Source organism: Nanorana parkeri, unplaced genomic scaffold, assembly GCF_000935625.1.
Source record: "Nanorana parkeri isolate BGI_ZX_2015 unplaced genomic scaffold, ASM93562v1 scaffold1171, whole genome shotgun sequence".
Taxonomy (NCBI): Eukaryota; Metazoa; Chordata; class Amphibia; order Anura; family Dicroglossidae; genus Nanorana; species Nanorana parkeri.
Window position 1 is genome coordinate 533,880 of NW_017307439.1, and position 16,688 is coordinate 550,567.

The 16,688-nt window shown below is 41.8% G+C and overlaps 1 protein-coding gene across 1 annotated transcript in view; it reads left to right on the plus strand.

The window, feature by feature from the left end:
- ADGRG7 (adhesion G protein-coupled receptor G7) overlaps nucleotides 1-13,119 on the plus strand; it is a gene marked incomplete at its 3' end in the record, with an annotated part of 33,105 nt that extends 19,986 nt beyond the window's left edge. Inside the window, exons 11-14 of the mRNA XM_018568319.1 lie at nucleotides 3,448-3,609; nucleotides 5,430-5,589; nucleotides 8,211-8,327; nucleotides 12,958-13,119. Coding sequence (XP_018423821.1) covers nucleotides 3,448-3,609; nucleotides 5,430-5,589; nucleotides 8,211-8,327; nucleotides 12,958-13,119 — 601 coding nt within the window. The remainder of the gene's footprint in view (nucleotides 1-3,447; nucleotides 3,610-5,429; nucleotides 5,590-8,210; nucleotides 8,328-12,957) is intronic.
- Nucleotides 13,120-16,688: the final 3,569 nt, after the last annotated feature.

Here is a 16,688-nt window from a genome sequence, read left to right on the forward strand (position 1 = left end):
GTCTATGTTCCCCGTTCTTGCTCCATCTACTGTTGCTGCCATCTTTACCTGCATCCACCATCTTCATTCTTCAGTCAATGGGTGGCTACTGATCATGTAACTCCTGTGCATGTGTTCTGGAGTTACTTCATCATGGCACCCGGCTCCATTGTTGGCATCGTACAGATGGCGGAATGGTTGCAGTCAGTGTATACAAAGATACAATATGATGGCAGACAGGTATATCAATGTTTCGGCAGAAAAGACTTTTAACATCTCTTCTACCAAAAAACTACAGAACATGCTATAATTCTTCCTTATTTTTTGAGTTCTGTTTTAAGGGTTCAGACAAGGCGACTCTGAAGTGTTAAATTGGGTGCTTTAGTATTAGGAACAATTGTTTTTGGGGCATTTGAGGAAGCTTTTTGATTCTATCACTTAGTCTTTTGTTGTGTCCGGCACCAAATCTCCAGAACTAATTAATAACTGGAATGGTGTTGCGACGAAAAACTGATGCACTGTGGCTAACAATTTATTTGTGAGAGGTTAGAAATAATAATAATAAATCTTTTTTAGGTGGAATCCCAAGAGTTCTAGACTCTAACCAGCCTTTTGTTACTTACCCCAGTTTCCTCGACCTATAAAACCATGTAGACTACCCATGTACATCTTCTAACTACTGTTGGTTAACAGTTATTAGTGTGGGAGAATATGGATTACAGGGAATCAATACATTAACTTCATTGTATTTTGTGGAACAAACATAAACTCCTCATACAAGTTTTTTGATTTATTAATAGTATCATAAACATTTTTTTTTCTAATTCGAATCTCTGTGTTTTGTCACTAGGACTTCCAGCTGTAATTGTCTTAATAACATTTGGAGCAACATATAAAACTGGAAAACAGAAAAACAATTATCACAGAAAAGATTTGTGAGTTGCATTTTTATTGTACCTCATGAAGGAAGAAGCAGGCTAACCTTCAGGCTACCCACAGACATGAGATGACCATTGCCCAATCCAGCTAATAGCAGTCAAATTAGGAAGTGTTTGTATGTCTCCGTGCAACCAGTGACCTCTGCAGACATTCTGTTCTTGGCAGAAATATTGATTGTCCAAAATGGATTTTCTCATATGATCGCCATTGTTTCCTCTAAATAAAGACAATACCAGGAGTGTCAGTTTAGTGCAAAAACATACAAGTTCAGCTAAACTGATGGTGCAGGTTTATTTTACAGTTCTACAGAAAGTTCACCTCCATCTCATGTCTATGGCTAGCCTTAATGCATGTGTCGGCAGGCTTTGGGCTTGTATTGATGGCATCAGTTTGAGAGGCTTCTAAAATTATTCCGAAATTATTGCCAAGTACATTTGACCTGCAATTGACCTCCTTCTGACCTGCATTTGACCTGCTTCAAGAGGGTTTTGCATTCCCATAAACTTGTATAAGTATGCAAACCCTACTTGAAGCGAACACAAGCCCATCGACACAGACCCTTACTCTACTGTTTTATTAAATATCTAACTATAACTACAATTACTTAACAGATTTGCAAAGAATGGCTGAACATTAGGATGGGGAAAGAACAAAAGGTCTTTGGAAATTGATCCAAGGATCGGAAACATTAGGCAGATGGTGGTCTATACCAGTGGGTAGGCAAACTCGGGCTCTCCAGCTGAGGTTATACCATACGTTCCATGAAGCATTACAAGACTCTGACAGCCACAGACATGACTCCCGGAGGCCTACGCATGATGGTTTTTGTAGTTTCACCACAGCTGGAGTGTCGGAGTTTGCCTACCCCTGGTTTATACTATAGGAACTGGTCAATCTGATGTCAGTGAGTGGGCACTAAGTGGTACCACCAAGGTAATCCTGCTCTCAATATATTCATTGTTATATATGTTCCATGTTGGGGGCTCAGATAGTTTAGAGTTAGGGACCACACTTTGCAAAGGTTCCCTTGAAATGGCATTGTGGCTTGAAGGTACATGCATTTTTAGAGGTATGCAACTGCTGAAATAGTTTGAATAGTCTTTTTGTGCTAACTATTTGCAGAGTGTGCTTGGGAATGTTGTATTGTTCACTGAGTGATTAAAAAGATTCACCCATGCACTACTCTTAAGGGAAGTAGAAGAGAGAGAGGGAACCGAATGCAGACATTCCTGGCACTGGGTCCTGTCCAATCTTCTTGTTCCCCCAAAACACCCATTCAAGGCTGTTGTGGCTGTCCCTTAGACATTAGATCATCACCCAGTTCTTGGTCCCAAAATAATTGGTGCCAGCACTGGATCGAGACATCTTCGTCCCTTCTCCTTTCCTCTCAATCATAAACATGCTCTGTACACCAGCAGATGGTAGTGGCTCGTTGTGGTCATAGCATGTCTTTACGTCTGTCCATCTTCTTAAAGTGGACATTTACCCCCTTTTACTAAAAATTGAATCAGCATACAGCTCTACATGCTGATATTATCTTACATTCATTAGTTAAACAAACATATTTGTATTGTTCTACTTCCTGGTCCACTTGGGCACAAATTATGTAATCATGCCCAAGTGTCGCATCCTGGTAAGGTTATATCATCAGTGGATTGCTGGGAAATCTCATCTGTAATCTCATGGGATCTCAGAAAAAGGCATTTTCCTCCTCTGAGATGATGTGTTTCAGTGACGTGCGGTACCTCTTGCTCGGGGTGAAGCATTCCCAGACAGCTTTTTCCTCCTTAATTCTAGGTGAGGCTCTGCTTCACCTGCCTCCCCTGACCGCACGCCCCTGGTGTGTATGGTCACTTGTACTAGTCAGGTGTGCCAGAGTTCCAGGATGTGAAGGGAGATGAATCCATCTGCCCTTAGTAAAAATTATCACTGTGAGAAGAATGGGGAGGAAAAGACATCCTTCAATCATCTATATGTATCTGATTGTAGATTGTCATTACCAAACATTTCTAAAGGTATATTTGTTGTCATTTCAAATATATGGGTAAGGTTCCTCTTTAATGACCCTATCATACCATATCCAGTGCATTCTGGTGCGGTTCGAGCCTGGAATGCACTGGATCACATAGATCAAGCCGGGCTGTATTCGGGGGCGGGAGGGGGCGTGGTGGTGCTATTCATGTCAATGGCACCGCAGGCACGCACCCCGCCCGCAGTGCGATCGTCCACACCGGAAAGAGAGGAACAGGAATGCCCTCCATTCCGGTGCTGCGCAATCGGAAAACATGCTGCGTGCACTATTTTTTCCGCTCGCACTACACTGGAACGGAGGGCAATCTTGTACCTCGGGTTTCAGTGCGGGCAGGGGGCGTGTCTGCAGTGCCATTGACATGAATGGCACCACCACGCCTCTGTTGTTTGATGATCATGGATTTGTCACTTCTTCCCCAAATTCTGACCTTATATTATTGTTACTATTGTATAGTCAAAAATGATAAACACAAACTCACTCATCTTGTTTCATTGTAGCTGTTGGCTTGCTGGTGCCAATGAGAATAATGAGTTGGATCTCTCAAAGCCCCTGCTGTGGTCTTTCCTCGTGCCGGTGGGAATCATCCTTACAGCAAATATTTGCATTTTTATAGCAGTTACAGTACTATCAATTTGGAAGAACACTCCACATTTAACCAGGTGTGTAAATAATAAGAGAAATGTAAATATATGAATCATTCTGTTTTTACATTGGGCAATCATTTTCTGTAGCTTTATCTTCCATAAACTTAAACTGCATGGATAGCTAAAACGTTTCTTCTATTGTACTGGATGGTATATGAAAGGCCTAAAAAAGATTGACAGTTTATGTATGCACAGTATGTATGTATGTATGTATGTATGTATGTATGTATGTATTTATTTATTTATTATTGCTGTCTGTATCCTGTAAGGAAGATTTTCCTTGCTACAAGTATGCATCAGGGAGGAATAGAAAATCTCCACAAAGACAGTTGTTACCAGAATTGGTGTCCCCACTGAAGGAGTTACTCTTGCCTCTTGGTCTGGTGACAACTCTCAAAGTATGGAGATATAAGACTTCCAGGAAGTATAAACTGATTATATATAGGGAGATAGGTGTTTACATTCACCTCCTCTATGTCATCCAATGGATAGAAAACTCTAATGTCACCTCTGGGGCTAAATAAATCTAGTCCAACCTCACTGAGTTGAAGAAGTCAGCAAACGTGTCTCGAATTCAGATCATGCCTCCTCACCACAGAGCAGAACAATGCCTTTAAACTAAATCTACTGACCAGTCCCCTTGTCAGTCTCAGGATCTTACTTGCAAATATGATTTATTTCTTCATATAGCAACACTTTCAATAGCTAAAGAATGCTGGGCAGAATTGAATTAACCCTTGCAGCGGGGCTACCTCCGCACTGCAAGGGTTAACTACTCGTTTTTTGCCTAGGGTAAAAAAAAAAAAAGTTATGCGTACCTAAACCTTCTAACCAGTCAGCTCTCAGACCGATCCCTAGAGTGCCCCCCCTTCTCTGCAGCAGTCTAGGAATCCTCGAGTCATCACGTCCATTACAGTGTATAGGGTGTGGGGACACCAAGGAACGTACCATCGCTGCTGCGGAGGAGGGGATAGGATGGAGGGAACGCAACAGGCTTGGAGGCTCGGGTGAGTATAACATTTTTCCTGTCCCCTAGGCAAAAATGACAAGTTAACCCGTGCAACCATTGAAATAACATGCCAGCCTGAGTTCTTCATTAAGCAGTGCAGAGTTTAAAGGGAATTTATAGATACATGACTATAGTTTTATGTTCAGAGCAAATGTGCAGAGTTCAGAGTTCATTGCACATATGGGTGCTATAGGTGGTAGCAGCCAGCAAGTAGGGCTACTATGATTAGGGGGGGTCCCTTGAACGGTCTGCTGAAGATCTTGACATCTGCCACTGCACCAATACAAGAACAGGGAGCCTTCTGCAAAATACGCCATGGTCATACGTCAGCTTCCAGGGGGAACCCCCTGCTTACCTCTTTCCAAATAAAACCTCACCAACTCCTGAATACTATGAAGAGATAAGACAATATAACACAGCAATTAGGGAGGCACCGATAACATTTTTTCAAGACCGAGTACAAGTACCGATACTTTTCCTCAAGTACTCGCCGATACCAATTACTGATACTTTTTTTTTAAAGTGACATGTGACATTTTTTCTAAAACAATATATACTAATGGTATACAGCAATGGAGAATGGCAACCACCTCTAGAGAACTAGAAATCCCATCAATCCATGATTATACAGCAATGGAGAATGGAAACAGGCAATAGAGGACTACAAATCCCATAAATCCATGATTGCCAGTTGCCATTCTCCTTTGCTGTATAATCATGGATAGATGGGATTCGTGGTCCTCTATAGCTGCTGTATTGCTGTATAATCATAGTCAGTTGTGTGTTTGATTTATTTCTTAATTATATATTACTATTCCGTTTTCAGGACCAGAAAAATGTCAGTGTTAAAGAAGACATTGGCTACATTTTCAATTGCATCTTTACTCGGTGTCACCTGGATTGTTGGCTACTTGATGCTTATAGAGACCCCAGGGCAGACACAGATTGTTTTCAGCTTCATCTTCTGCGTATGTTGTGCAGCACAGGTACTATGCATGAGCTTATATCCTTTAGTAGAGTGTCAGAAACCATTAAAGGCCATTTCTGCTTTTCCTGTTTACTTGTAACGGGGTCACCTAGCAGTTCACATGTTATACCTGAACTTAGGGCTATCATTTCTATATTTTATCTGAATTGCCTGCCTGAGATATCTAACATAGCAGCACAGCAGTAAAATACATCTGGGGTAAACAACGGCAATTTTATAGTGTAGCGCCCGCTGGTCAAGCATGGCAGACAGCAGCAGTTTGTAGTCAAAATGTTGTGGGAAGTGATGACCCCCTGAGCTTCTATATGTGTAGGAGTTATTTCTTTGATTAAATCAGGCATTTGCTCTTTGGCAGCCCTTTTTTATCCTCTTCTTCTAGGGTTGCCACCCGTACGGGTTTCACCCGTACAACCCGGGTTTGGAATCATGTGCCCGGGTCTGTGGCCACCTCCCGCCCGGGCACATGATTCAAACATTACAATCTTCCCTTCTTCTTTTATCCTCTTCTTTCCCTTCTGACTTTTTGCAGTAATGATTGGCCACCTGAGATCATGTGATTTAGACCCTATTCACACCTATGTGTTTTTTCACTTGATTCCCGAAGCCTGACAATGCTCAAGATGAAGAATCCCAATATTCTCAATGGGCCGATTCACATCTGAGCGGTGTCACGTGAAGCTTGATAAAGTACATGAGCTTCTTTTGGGGCAGAATCGTGCATTTTGGCCCCTTAGACTTTAATAGGAGCACCTGCAAAATGCTTGAAAAGACATGTCTACCTGCTTTTTTCAGGCATTCCTATTTAAAGGTCTATGGGGCCAAAAACACACGATTCTGCTCCTGTACTACATACAAAAAAAAGCTAATTAAATTGCTTGCTACACTCATGCTTAGGTGTGAATGGGTCCTAGTCTTCCTAGTGGCAGTTTTTTAAATTCCTAATACATAAATTAATTTCTTGCTTAAATTATTATAACACTAATCTGTGCTCTGTTGATTCATGTGAAGTATGAATTTTATGATAGGTTTACTTTAAAATGCAGTAAATAAAATCATTCAATGAAAGGCAATACAGCCTTGCAGCACTGGGGGTTCCCAGTTCAAAGCCCAGTCAGGACACTATTTGCAAGGAGTTTGCACGTTCTTTCTGTGCTTGTATGCGCTTCCTCCGTGTACACCGGTTTCCTCCCACACTCCAAAGACATGCTGGTAGGGTAATTGGCTCCTGTCTAAATTGGCCCTGTATGTATGCATGTGAGATAGGGACCTTAGATTGTAAGCTCCTTCAGAGCAGGGACTGATGTGAATGTGCTGCGTAAATTGTCAGTGCTCTATAAATATCGATAATAAATAAAATCATTCAGTGAAATACTTATACAATTGAAACTTTCACTTTGTAAGGTCTCATGTACACCAACATTTGGCCTGGTTCAACATTGACAGGGTTATTCACAAAAGGGTGAAGAGTTTGGAGAAGGCAGGAGAAGGGAACGATCTAGGCCAAAATAGCTGATTTGGAAAAATTCTCCCAATTCCGCTCCCTTTCCAGTTCAGCTATGTTGTCCTAGATTGTTCACTTCTCCTGCCTTCTCCAAACTCTTCACCCTTTAGTGAATAACCCTGTCAGTGTTTCTGAACACCAAACTATATATAATAAGATAATTTAGGCAAGGTCAGAGGCGTAACTAGAACCTTCAGGGCCCCGGTGCAAGAAACCATGAAGGGCCCCGAGGCAAGCGCGGGACCTCAGGCAGCCGCTTGTTTAAAATTTTAGTGCCGGTGTTCTGTCAAGAACGCCGACCCAGTATCTGCGCTTACGTACAGACAGGATTAACGAGGAAACCGGCATTTTCGTTACAAAGTATTCGTTTGTAATGGTAATTGTGACCGTTAATAATATGCCGTCCATGGCAGTAAATGAAGGATGGAATATTATTAACAGTCACAATTAACGATTTAAACAAAATACTTTGTGAATAAATACCGGTTTCCTCGATAATACTGGTCTGTGTGCAAGCGCAGATGGTGAGGCCAGTATTGGCACTGGTGCATCTCTACTTAATAATATAATGTATTTCTGGGACTTGTAGTCCTGCATAGTTGGTGCTATTCTGCATTGCTCCATAATCATCATACAGCAATGCAGAATACCACCACCTATGCGGGACTACAAGTCCCAGCAATACACTATAATAAAAGTCAGCTATGCAGAATACCGCCAACCCCCCCCCCCCACTATAATGTATTGCTGTGACTTGTAGTCCTACATAGTTGGTGCTATTCTGCATTGCTATAATCATCATACAGCAATGCAGAATGCCACCAGCTATGCGAGACTACAAGTCCCAGCAATACATTATAATAAAAGTCAGCTATGCAGAATACCACCAGCATCCCCCCTCCCAACAGCTATACATAGATGATAAACCCTAAGCAGGTAGTACTTGTCCCCAAACATTTAAATGTTGCCAGTTGGTTGCCAGATTATTGGAAATGTACTGGTTTTGCATACAGAATACTTTCTAGATGTAGATTTTAACCAGAATGAATTGCTCTTCCTCTAAAATCTCATCATTTGTATTGCTATTGCATCAGCTTGATATGTTTCCTTCCTTCCAGGGACTTCAAATCTTCATCTTCTACACCCTCAGATCTCGCTTATTTCTGGAGAAGGTGGCTGCTGGTATGCGCTTGTTTAACGCCTGCAAGATATACATGCATTCAGAGAAATACTGGGTGAACAGGATTCGCAAGGGCAAATCAAAGTTTTATAATGAACAATATAGGAACTTTTCAGATTCAACTTCACAATTGTTTTCAGACAAAAAATCTGAAGACTGAGTCAAAAATGATATAGCTTTCATACCAGTTCATTTATATTTTGTTTTTTAAAGATGCAGAGAAATACTCTGTTAAGTCATCTGGTTTATAGGAAATATTTGTGACATTCCAATGTGGCATTGTTCAGTGCAGTGCAGTCAGGCTTAGAATAATGGTAAGGTCATATGACCATTGCCTATAGGTTGACAGAATGATAGGAGGTAGCATGCTGCTCTTAGCTTCATTTTATTATGACTCTTTTGTTAACCTAGATCAGCTTGGGTTCTGTCTGAACTTGATTTTGCGTGAACTTTGAAAAAAGCTGTTAGTGCCGACCCAATCAGCTGCAGGCGGGGCACTCCCCATGCTGCAGCTGCACGTAACAAAGGGTTGTGTGCTGCTCCATGTTTCTTAACTGACGTAACAAAGGAGTGGTATGCTGGTGACAGCTTTGGTATTAAATAGCCACATGGCCATATTTGGTCAGTGACATTGACCTGATATAGTCATGTGGCCATATAAAGTCAATGCTATCTTCAGCATTCTGCGCTTTTTTTACAGGCAGCTGCAGGGCAAGGAATGCCCTGGCCACCTCTGACTGGGGCGCCACTGACAGCTTCTTCCAGGTTCAGGGGAACTCAAGTTTGGACCGAAACTGAGCTCATCCCTGTTTGACAGATACATTTTATTCATACACTATACTATGTGGAGATAAATATCTGTGTCGCTATGTGGTGGCATCATACACATGGCCTAGGGGAGCATTAAATAAAAGTGTCTATTGCTAAAACTTTTTTGTTGAGTGTTGGATAGAATAGGGAATGGTCAAATCTGCTGTGTTCTTTTTTTCAGATATATCCCCTCATTACCAGGATAGAATCTTCCAAAGTGAGGGGAAATACCCTTTTAACATTTACTGGTACAGATATCCCCATTGGAAGATTTCCCCTCACCACCTGGTGACCATTGTCATTGACATTTATATGTTTTTCACAGGCTATCCTAAACTGTAACTATTTCAAATTGATATTTTGGTTTTAGGTGGGTACCTTAAGGTTAGGTGCCTTAAACCTCTCTGAGACTTCAGAGGTTAAATTCCAAACAGTGGTTTATATTTTTACCCTTCCCTCTAGCTCATAATTCCATTGTTAGTTTGTTGCATTTGTTGCTGGACTGCTTAGTTTCTAATAGATTCGGTGGGCCCGTTCACTCACTACCCATTGCGTTCTGGCATGGTTCCGTGCCCTGACCACACTGGATCACATAAACCAAGCCTCCTGTGTTCTGGGGCAGGAGGGGACGCATTCAATCACCCACAACAGAACTCGTTGTACAGCAATGCCCTGCGTTCCAGTGTGGTGCGATTGGAAAAAATAGTGCATGCGTTCCAATGCGGTGTGATCGCAACAAATAGTGCTCTGCAGGCGGGAGGCGTGTCTGCGGCTCCATTGACATGAATGGCACCACCACGCCACAGAACGCCAGAGGCTTGGTTTATGTGATCCAGTGCGTACAGGGCACGGAACTGTGTCCTGGAACGCAATAGATAGTGTGTGAACAGGCCCTAATATAGAGAATCAATTAAAGGAACTGTATTTTCAGTATCTGGCTTTGTGAAGGTTACATCTGGTAAGGATGTCTTGCAAGTGTTGCCTCAGAGAGATATAAGGAGCTGGGATATGATTTAGCTTCCCAGCAACCGGACAAACCTGATAAAATTTGTTAGTCAAAGTTGACATTTAAGGTGAAGTTTCCGCATTATATAATTGGTTCAATTAAAAGTGTATGACAAAAATCTGTATTTTAAAATGTAAGGCCAAATTCATATGGGCACTGTTCAACCTCAGGAGAGGATCCATAAACTGATCCCCTTTTCGGGATAAGAACGGAAATAGATGGCACATATGTTACATTCATGTCTGTTCCATTTTCCTTCCATCTTGTGATACATAGGTGACTGAATGTAAACATGTCCGCCTATATCGGCTCACATCTGCTCAGAGGCGTGTTCAGTTGCTCAGCCACTGCAAGTGCTGAGTTAGCAAACCGCCGCTGAACATTGTGCTGCAAATCAATGCACAGCTCTGCTAACTTAGCACTTGCAGCGGAAATGAATGTAGTTGCAGAGTGCTGAGTGTGACCTGCATAGTAGGAGAAGGTGGTGACAGAGCACTTAAATGCTCTGTAGCAGGATCACAAGCCCAGGCGCTGATTGATTCAGTTTCTGGGGTAAGTGCTGGACTCGGGTTGCTTCTCACAGCTGATGATACCTCCCTGTCAAGAACCGCTGTAGCCACTAATAGACTTTGGGCTGTTTTAATACAGTGATGTCACAATTGCTGGCTAAACTTGCACAGTTTTCACACCCAGGGTGCTAATTTTTCCAAACAATCCATCACTTTTAAATTGCTAAAATATTTTCTAATATTACTCATGTTTTATATATCATATGCCAAAACTCCAAAATGTAAAGATCATTAAGGAGAAGTACTTTTTGTGGTTCATATAGCACTGGATGAAGACTGCTGGTTTATACCAGACTCTGCCCCATGGTCATTATCAATGAGAATGCTCTACACAAATAAATGAGCCTGAGTGCAGAAGAGTCCAGTGGATCCAGGAGCCTGAGTGCAGAAGAGTCCAGTGGATCCAGGAGCCTGAGTGCAGAAGAGTCCAGTGGGTCCAGGAGCCTGAGTGCAGAAGAGTCCAGTGAGTCCAGGAGCCTGAGTGCAGAAGAGACCAGTGGGTCCAGAAGGAAAGAGTGACACCCAACACAGAATGGCTGTCACATCCATGAATTTTGCTGACTGTTCAGAGAAGGTGCATGTTGTAACAAGTAACCTGACAATACATTTGTAAAGTGTCTTATTCCACATACTGTCTGTAATCTGCATTTCTTGCATAACACGCATAATCCTGATATGGAACAATACATCCTATCTGCTGTCTGAACACTATTTTATTTTCAGACAATAGAATGCAGTGCGTTGTGTCATGATCTGCCTAAGGTTTGTGTTGCTTGCACGTACAATTTAGGTCAGCATGTAACCTTCATGCTTCTCTGAGTTTATTCCAGCAAGAAAACCAGCCTTGCAGGTACACAGGACATAACAATCTTTGGCAGTCGCTCTTGGTGTAGTAACTCCTACAGCGCAGAACAGAGCTGCCTGTAAGCTTTCAGTAAAAATAGGAGACAATGCAACATTAACTAGACGGGATGGTAAAGGGAAGCACTTTTTATTTCAGCACTGGATGGCAGGTCAGGTGAAAGCATTGCACCAGTCTGCTGGACCTTACTGTATGTGGTCAATTTTTATGTAGCCACTTACAGCAGGTTATAAGGCACTATGGACCTGACAGCTGAAGGACCTGTTAACACTAATAGATCCTCTGCTTTGATCTCTGTTATGCTGCATATTACATTTGGGAGATGGAGTGTTTGTGAATGTTGTTTTACAGGGGTCAGAAAACGTGCAGGTATATTATGTGAGAATGGACGGCAGACTCCTTTGATGTTTATACAAAATGAATATTTCTGCTGTATAAAGGAATCTTTATGAAGAATTTCTGGTTTACATGAAACCAATCCAGAATAATGTTATAAAGGGAACAGTACACATTTAAAATGATTATTTTGTAATGTTAATCTGAGAGTATTTGTTGTTTTTCCCCCCAGTATTTTCATACGTGTACACTATGTGGTCAAACGTTTGTGGATACCTGACCGTCACACTTCCCTGTATGGCCAAAGCTATGTGGACACCCCTCCAAAATAGTTGAGTTTAGGTGTTTCCAGGGAAGGGTACATAGTTATTCAGGTTGAAAAAAGACACAAGTCCATCGAGTCCAACCTAGTCCATCGAGTCCAACCTATTGGGTACTATTGGGTAATATTGGGTACTATTGGGTAATGCTGCAGCATACAAAGACATGTTAGCTAATTGTGTGCTCTTTCTTGTGGCAAATGTTTGGGGAAGGTCTTTTTCTGTTCCAGCATGACTGTGCCCCTGTATACAAAGCCACCTCCATAAATGCATGATTTGCTGAGTTTAGTGTGGTGCAGGGACGTGCGGTCAGGGGAGGCAGGTGAGGCAGTGCCTCACCTAGTATTATGGAGGAAAAAGCTGTCAGCTTCAAGTCTGAAGCTGATAGCTTTTCTCCATTCAGTGCAGCTTGTTACAGGTTACACAGCAGGGAAAGCCTTCCTGCTGTGTAACCTGTCATGGACGGATTGTTGCCTGTTAATTACAGGTGGCGCTGCCTCCGACTTTTGACATGTAGTTAGGTTACAAAGCAGCAGGCTTCCCCACTGCTTGTGTAACCTAACTTGGTGAGGCAAGAGCTGTCACAGCCTCTACTCTGTGTTAGAGGCGTAAGCTCTGTGGATGGCTTGGACCAATGGTAAAGCGCCATTGGTCCAAGCTGTCCAATAAAAAAAACAGAAAAAAATCCAGTGAGGACATCGATCTCGATGCCTCACCAGTGATGAGCAAGTGAGGAACAGGGAGGCTCCTCCCTGTCTCCTCCCTTCCTCCTCCCCACACAGCTTGGTTACCGAGCTGGGGACGAAGCTTCGGTGAGATGTGGAGGAGCTATGGAGGGCTGGGGGATGCCTCACCCAGTACAAAAGGCACGGCATGTCACTGGTGTGGTGGAACTTGAGTGGTCTGCAGAAAGCCCTGACCTCAACCCTACTGACATCTTCTGGGTGAATTGGAACGTCAATTGTGACTAAGGCCATCTCATACAACATCAGTACCCGACCTCACAAATGCTCTTTTAAATGGATGGACACAAATTCCCACCTACACACTCTAAAAACGTGTTTAAAATCTTCCCAGACGAGTGGAGGCTGTTTCAGCCACAAAGGAGGTCAGAGTGGGGTGGTGGTGAGAGGTCAACTACATATTAATGCCCATAGTCTAGGAACGGGATGTCTTACAAGCTCAAATAGGTGTGATGGCCAAGTGTCCACAAATGTTAGCCCATATAATGTATGTGTGTATATAAGCTATGTATATTGTATACCGTACATTAGGGTGTTGTCAGCATCCCTGCTAAACAAACTACTGAGATCAGTTACAGATCTTCTAAAAATGAGTTAGCGATTTTGCCCTGAATATTCATGAATTACTGCTCGTGTAATACAGAGGGTGTATTGTAGAGAATTGATTAATTTCTTCTGTGTCCATGCATGCTCCAACATGCTTCTTCCCCGCCAATTCCAGGATAGGCAACTGGTTTCACAAAGTCGTTCCTTTTCTTCCAGTTGTGCGGCTGCCCCCACACTGACACTATCATGTACAATTTAAAACCAGCTGCCACCGCTGACCCTGCATTGCATTTGGTCATATAGAAGGCCTGACCACAATTCTGGGCTGGAGCAGGAGTGAGGAGGATCACCGGCTGCTGCAGAAATTAGGAATAATGTACGGCAAGTTTTCCTCCGCAATTTACCTCTGTGGACTAAACATGAACATTTTTTTATAGCTGGCTGTTCAGCTTTAGGTCTGCTTTCAGTCAGATAAATATGAACTGAGAGAGAGGAACAGTAAAGCATGACCACTGTGTAAGTTTAATTGTGTTGGATTTTACATGTGTGTTTAGATGGAGATTACATGAGTTATAAATATGTTACCATAGAGTTTTATGCCTGTGATGGACTACAATCTCACATTTAGTTAGCTAATTTGTATTGAAGTTATAGTCTATGATGGGAGTGAGCTTGGAGAGGTGGCTACTTTACAACACACACAGAGACCATGGGGAAGAAAAGTAGCCACCCTCCAGAAGGAAGGACAGTGTCAGCACCAATTCAGAGATGATTTGAGGATCTACAGCCGAGTGATACACAAATAAGATACATTTTTGTTAGTAGTTAAGGCATTTGAATGCATTTTTAAGATTTAACTCCAGAGTTTAGTGTCACTTTAAAAGTATACTCCTACAATACTGTCTAACTGGTGGTAAAGTTGTGATTGGTGATCACTGCAAAGCTATAGGCAGTGCAACATTCAGTTCTGCTTTGATTTGCATTGCATAGCTCAAATGTTATCACACACATGGAGAATACTTACATCTCGGGATGTGGTCTATGCATGCTTGCAGCATAAACAGGTGAGTACATGTATGTAAATTGCAAATTCATTATTACTAAAGTCCTTATACTGTAACTTAATTTTCTTTAGTTTTCTCTTTTTAGTGTGATTGAAGTATACATTCTTGTTCTTTGTCTTCTTATACAGGATTTATATAGCGCCAACAGTTTGCGCAGCGCTTTACAATATAAAGAAGAAATTACAATAGGATTCAAGACAAGAGGGTAAGGAGGGCCCTGCCCGTGAGGGCTTACAGTCTAAAACAGAGGGGCAAGTGATACATGAGGAGGTAGCTGTGTGGGGACGAATTACAAGAAGCAGCATTCTGAAGCTCAGCATTTTAAACAGCTTAAAAACATTCTGAGTTTAATACCACTTTATATATCTTCTGACCTAGAACAAACATGCAGCCAGTGAAGATGAAATCAGAGCCTCTTAATCTACATATGTATTCTATGTCCGTGAATCAGGAAGTGGTAAAGCCAATGATTTCACATTACATGACAGCCAGCAACTAGAATTTTCAGAAGCAGACCAGCAATATTCAGTTTAAACTCTAGCAGTAGATCCTGATAATTGAACTTATGTCCCAGGCTCACAATGATATTGGTAACACAAGAAAATACCAGGAAACATACTTGTGCCATTTCTGATGTATTATTATTATTTGGCAGTAGATGGCAATATTGTTACACCTGATGTTTCCTTTCCACCTTTTTAAAGTATCATTTATTTTCAGTCTAAATAAGTTTATTAGTAAAGTTTTAGTCATCAACTTTTTAACAGTTTATAAAGCGGTCGGTCTCCCCTCGTCTTCTTTCCACACATGTAAGATGTCAATAGAAGAGGAATTAGGGATAACATGCAGGAATAAGGAGTAGAACACATGGCTCTGGAATGTTGTAAAGCAGTCATTCCCAACTTTGCTATTCATTAAACTACGCACCCCTTTATAAAAAAGCAATCCCTGAGATTCATAAAGAGTATTCTAGACATTTTTTAGAAGTCTGTCTCCCATCCATGCAACAAATGGCGCAACTTGGGACAGATTCATGATTGTCAGTAAGGTGTGTATGAATCTGTTGCAGAATTTCCTTAATCAGAATTTTATTTGTGACACTTTACAATTTACTCCAACATGGAAGAGGGGCAATTTACCTCCACTTTTCTTATCACCAATTTGGCGCTATTTCTGGCATTCCCGCAACAGCATTCCTGCAACAGAATGTAAAAGTGTCGCACATAAGAATTACCTGGATTTGACATCCACATTGGAAATAGCAAGAAAACGGTTGCATGGCTTTCATGAATTTGGTGCAGGACATTTTAAAGACACATCTTTAGCCATAATGTGCTAGAATGCACTTTCCAAAGAGATCCTCTCCAGTATTGCACTTCTCCCATCTTTGTCCCGGTCTTCTTCTCGGTTTTTAGCCTCTGGCTGATTGATTGGCAGGACACCGATGACGCAACTCATGGGCATGCAAACGTGAGATATCTCATCTCGGTATGCCGAGCCTGTGCACTGAACCATGCATGTGCAGCTCAGTGTACAGGGAAAATAAATTACTGACAAGCCTTTATGGCAGAGGAGACTTACGCAGTCTCTTCTGTCATACAGTATAAAGCCTCCAGTTGGCAGTTTTTCTACTTTGACAAAGCAATATTTTTTCTGAGATCCCCCTGTAACATAGTTTTAATATCTATTGATCTTATATTTTTCATTCCTTTCTTCCTAACAGGCCTACAACACTATTTATTATGCAGGGGAATCACACGCTCTCCGGACCAAGTAGTCTTAGAAGGACGTGTAGTTTTAGTGTTGAATCAGTTTTTATTAAGTTTCATAAAAGAAGATTCAGACAATGCACATAATGGCTCAAACATTAAATCACAGTGTTGGGATACAATATGAGGGAGGGAAACTCTCATTGGCACAGCGTTGACATCGTTCAGTTTGCCCGACTCGCCGTAGTTGGTTAATTTATATGAGCACAGAAAAAGGAACAGTAAAACCAACATTACACCGAATCTGTACGAGTGCTGTGCACAACCTTTTGATCAAACATTTCCAGGAGCGCCCTATAGGGCCACCTGATCCTGTGCGATTTGGAGCCAACCTCTTTAATAGCATATAATATAATCTTCTCGTGCACCGTCTGACTTTGCAGTCAGATTA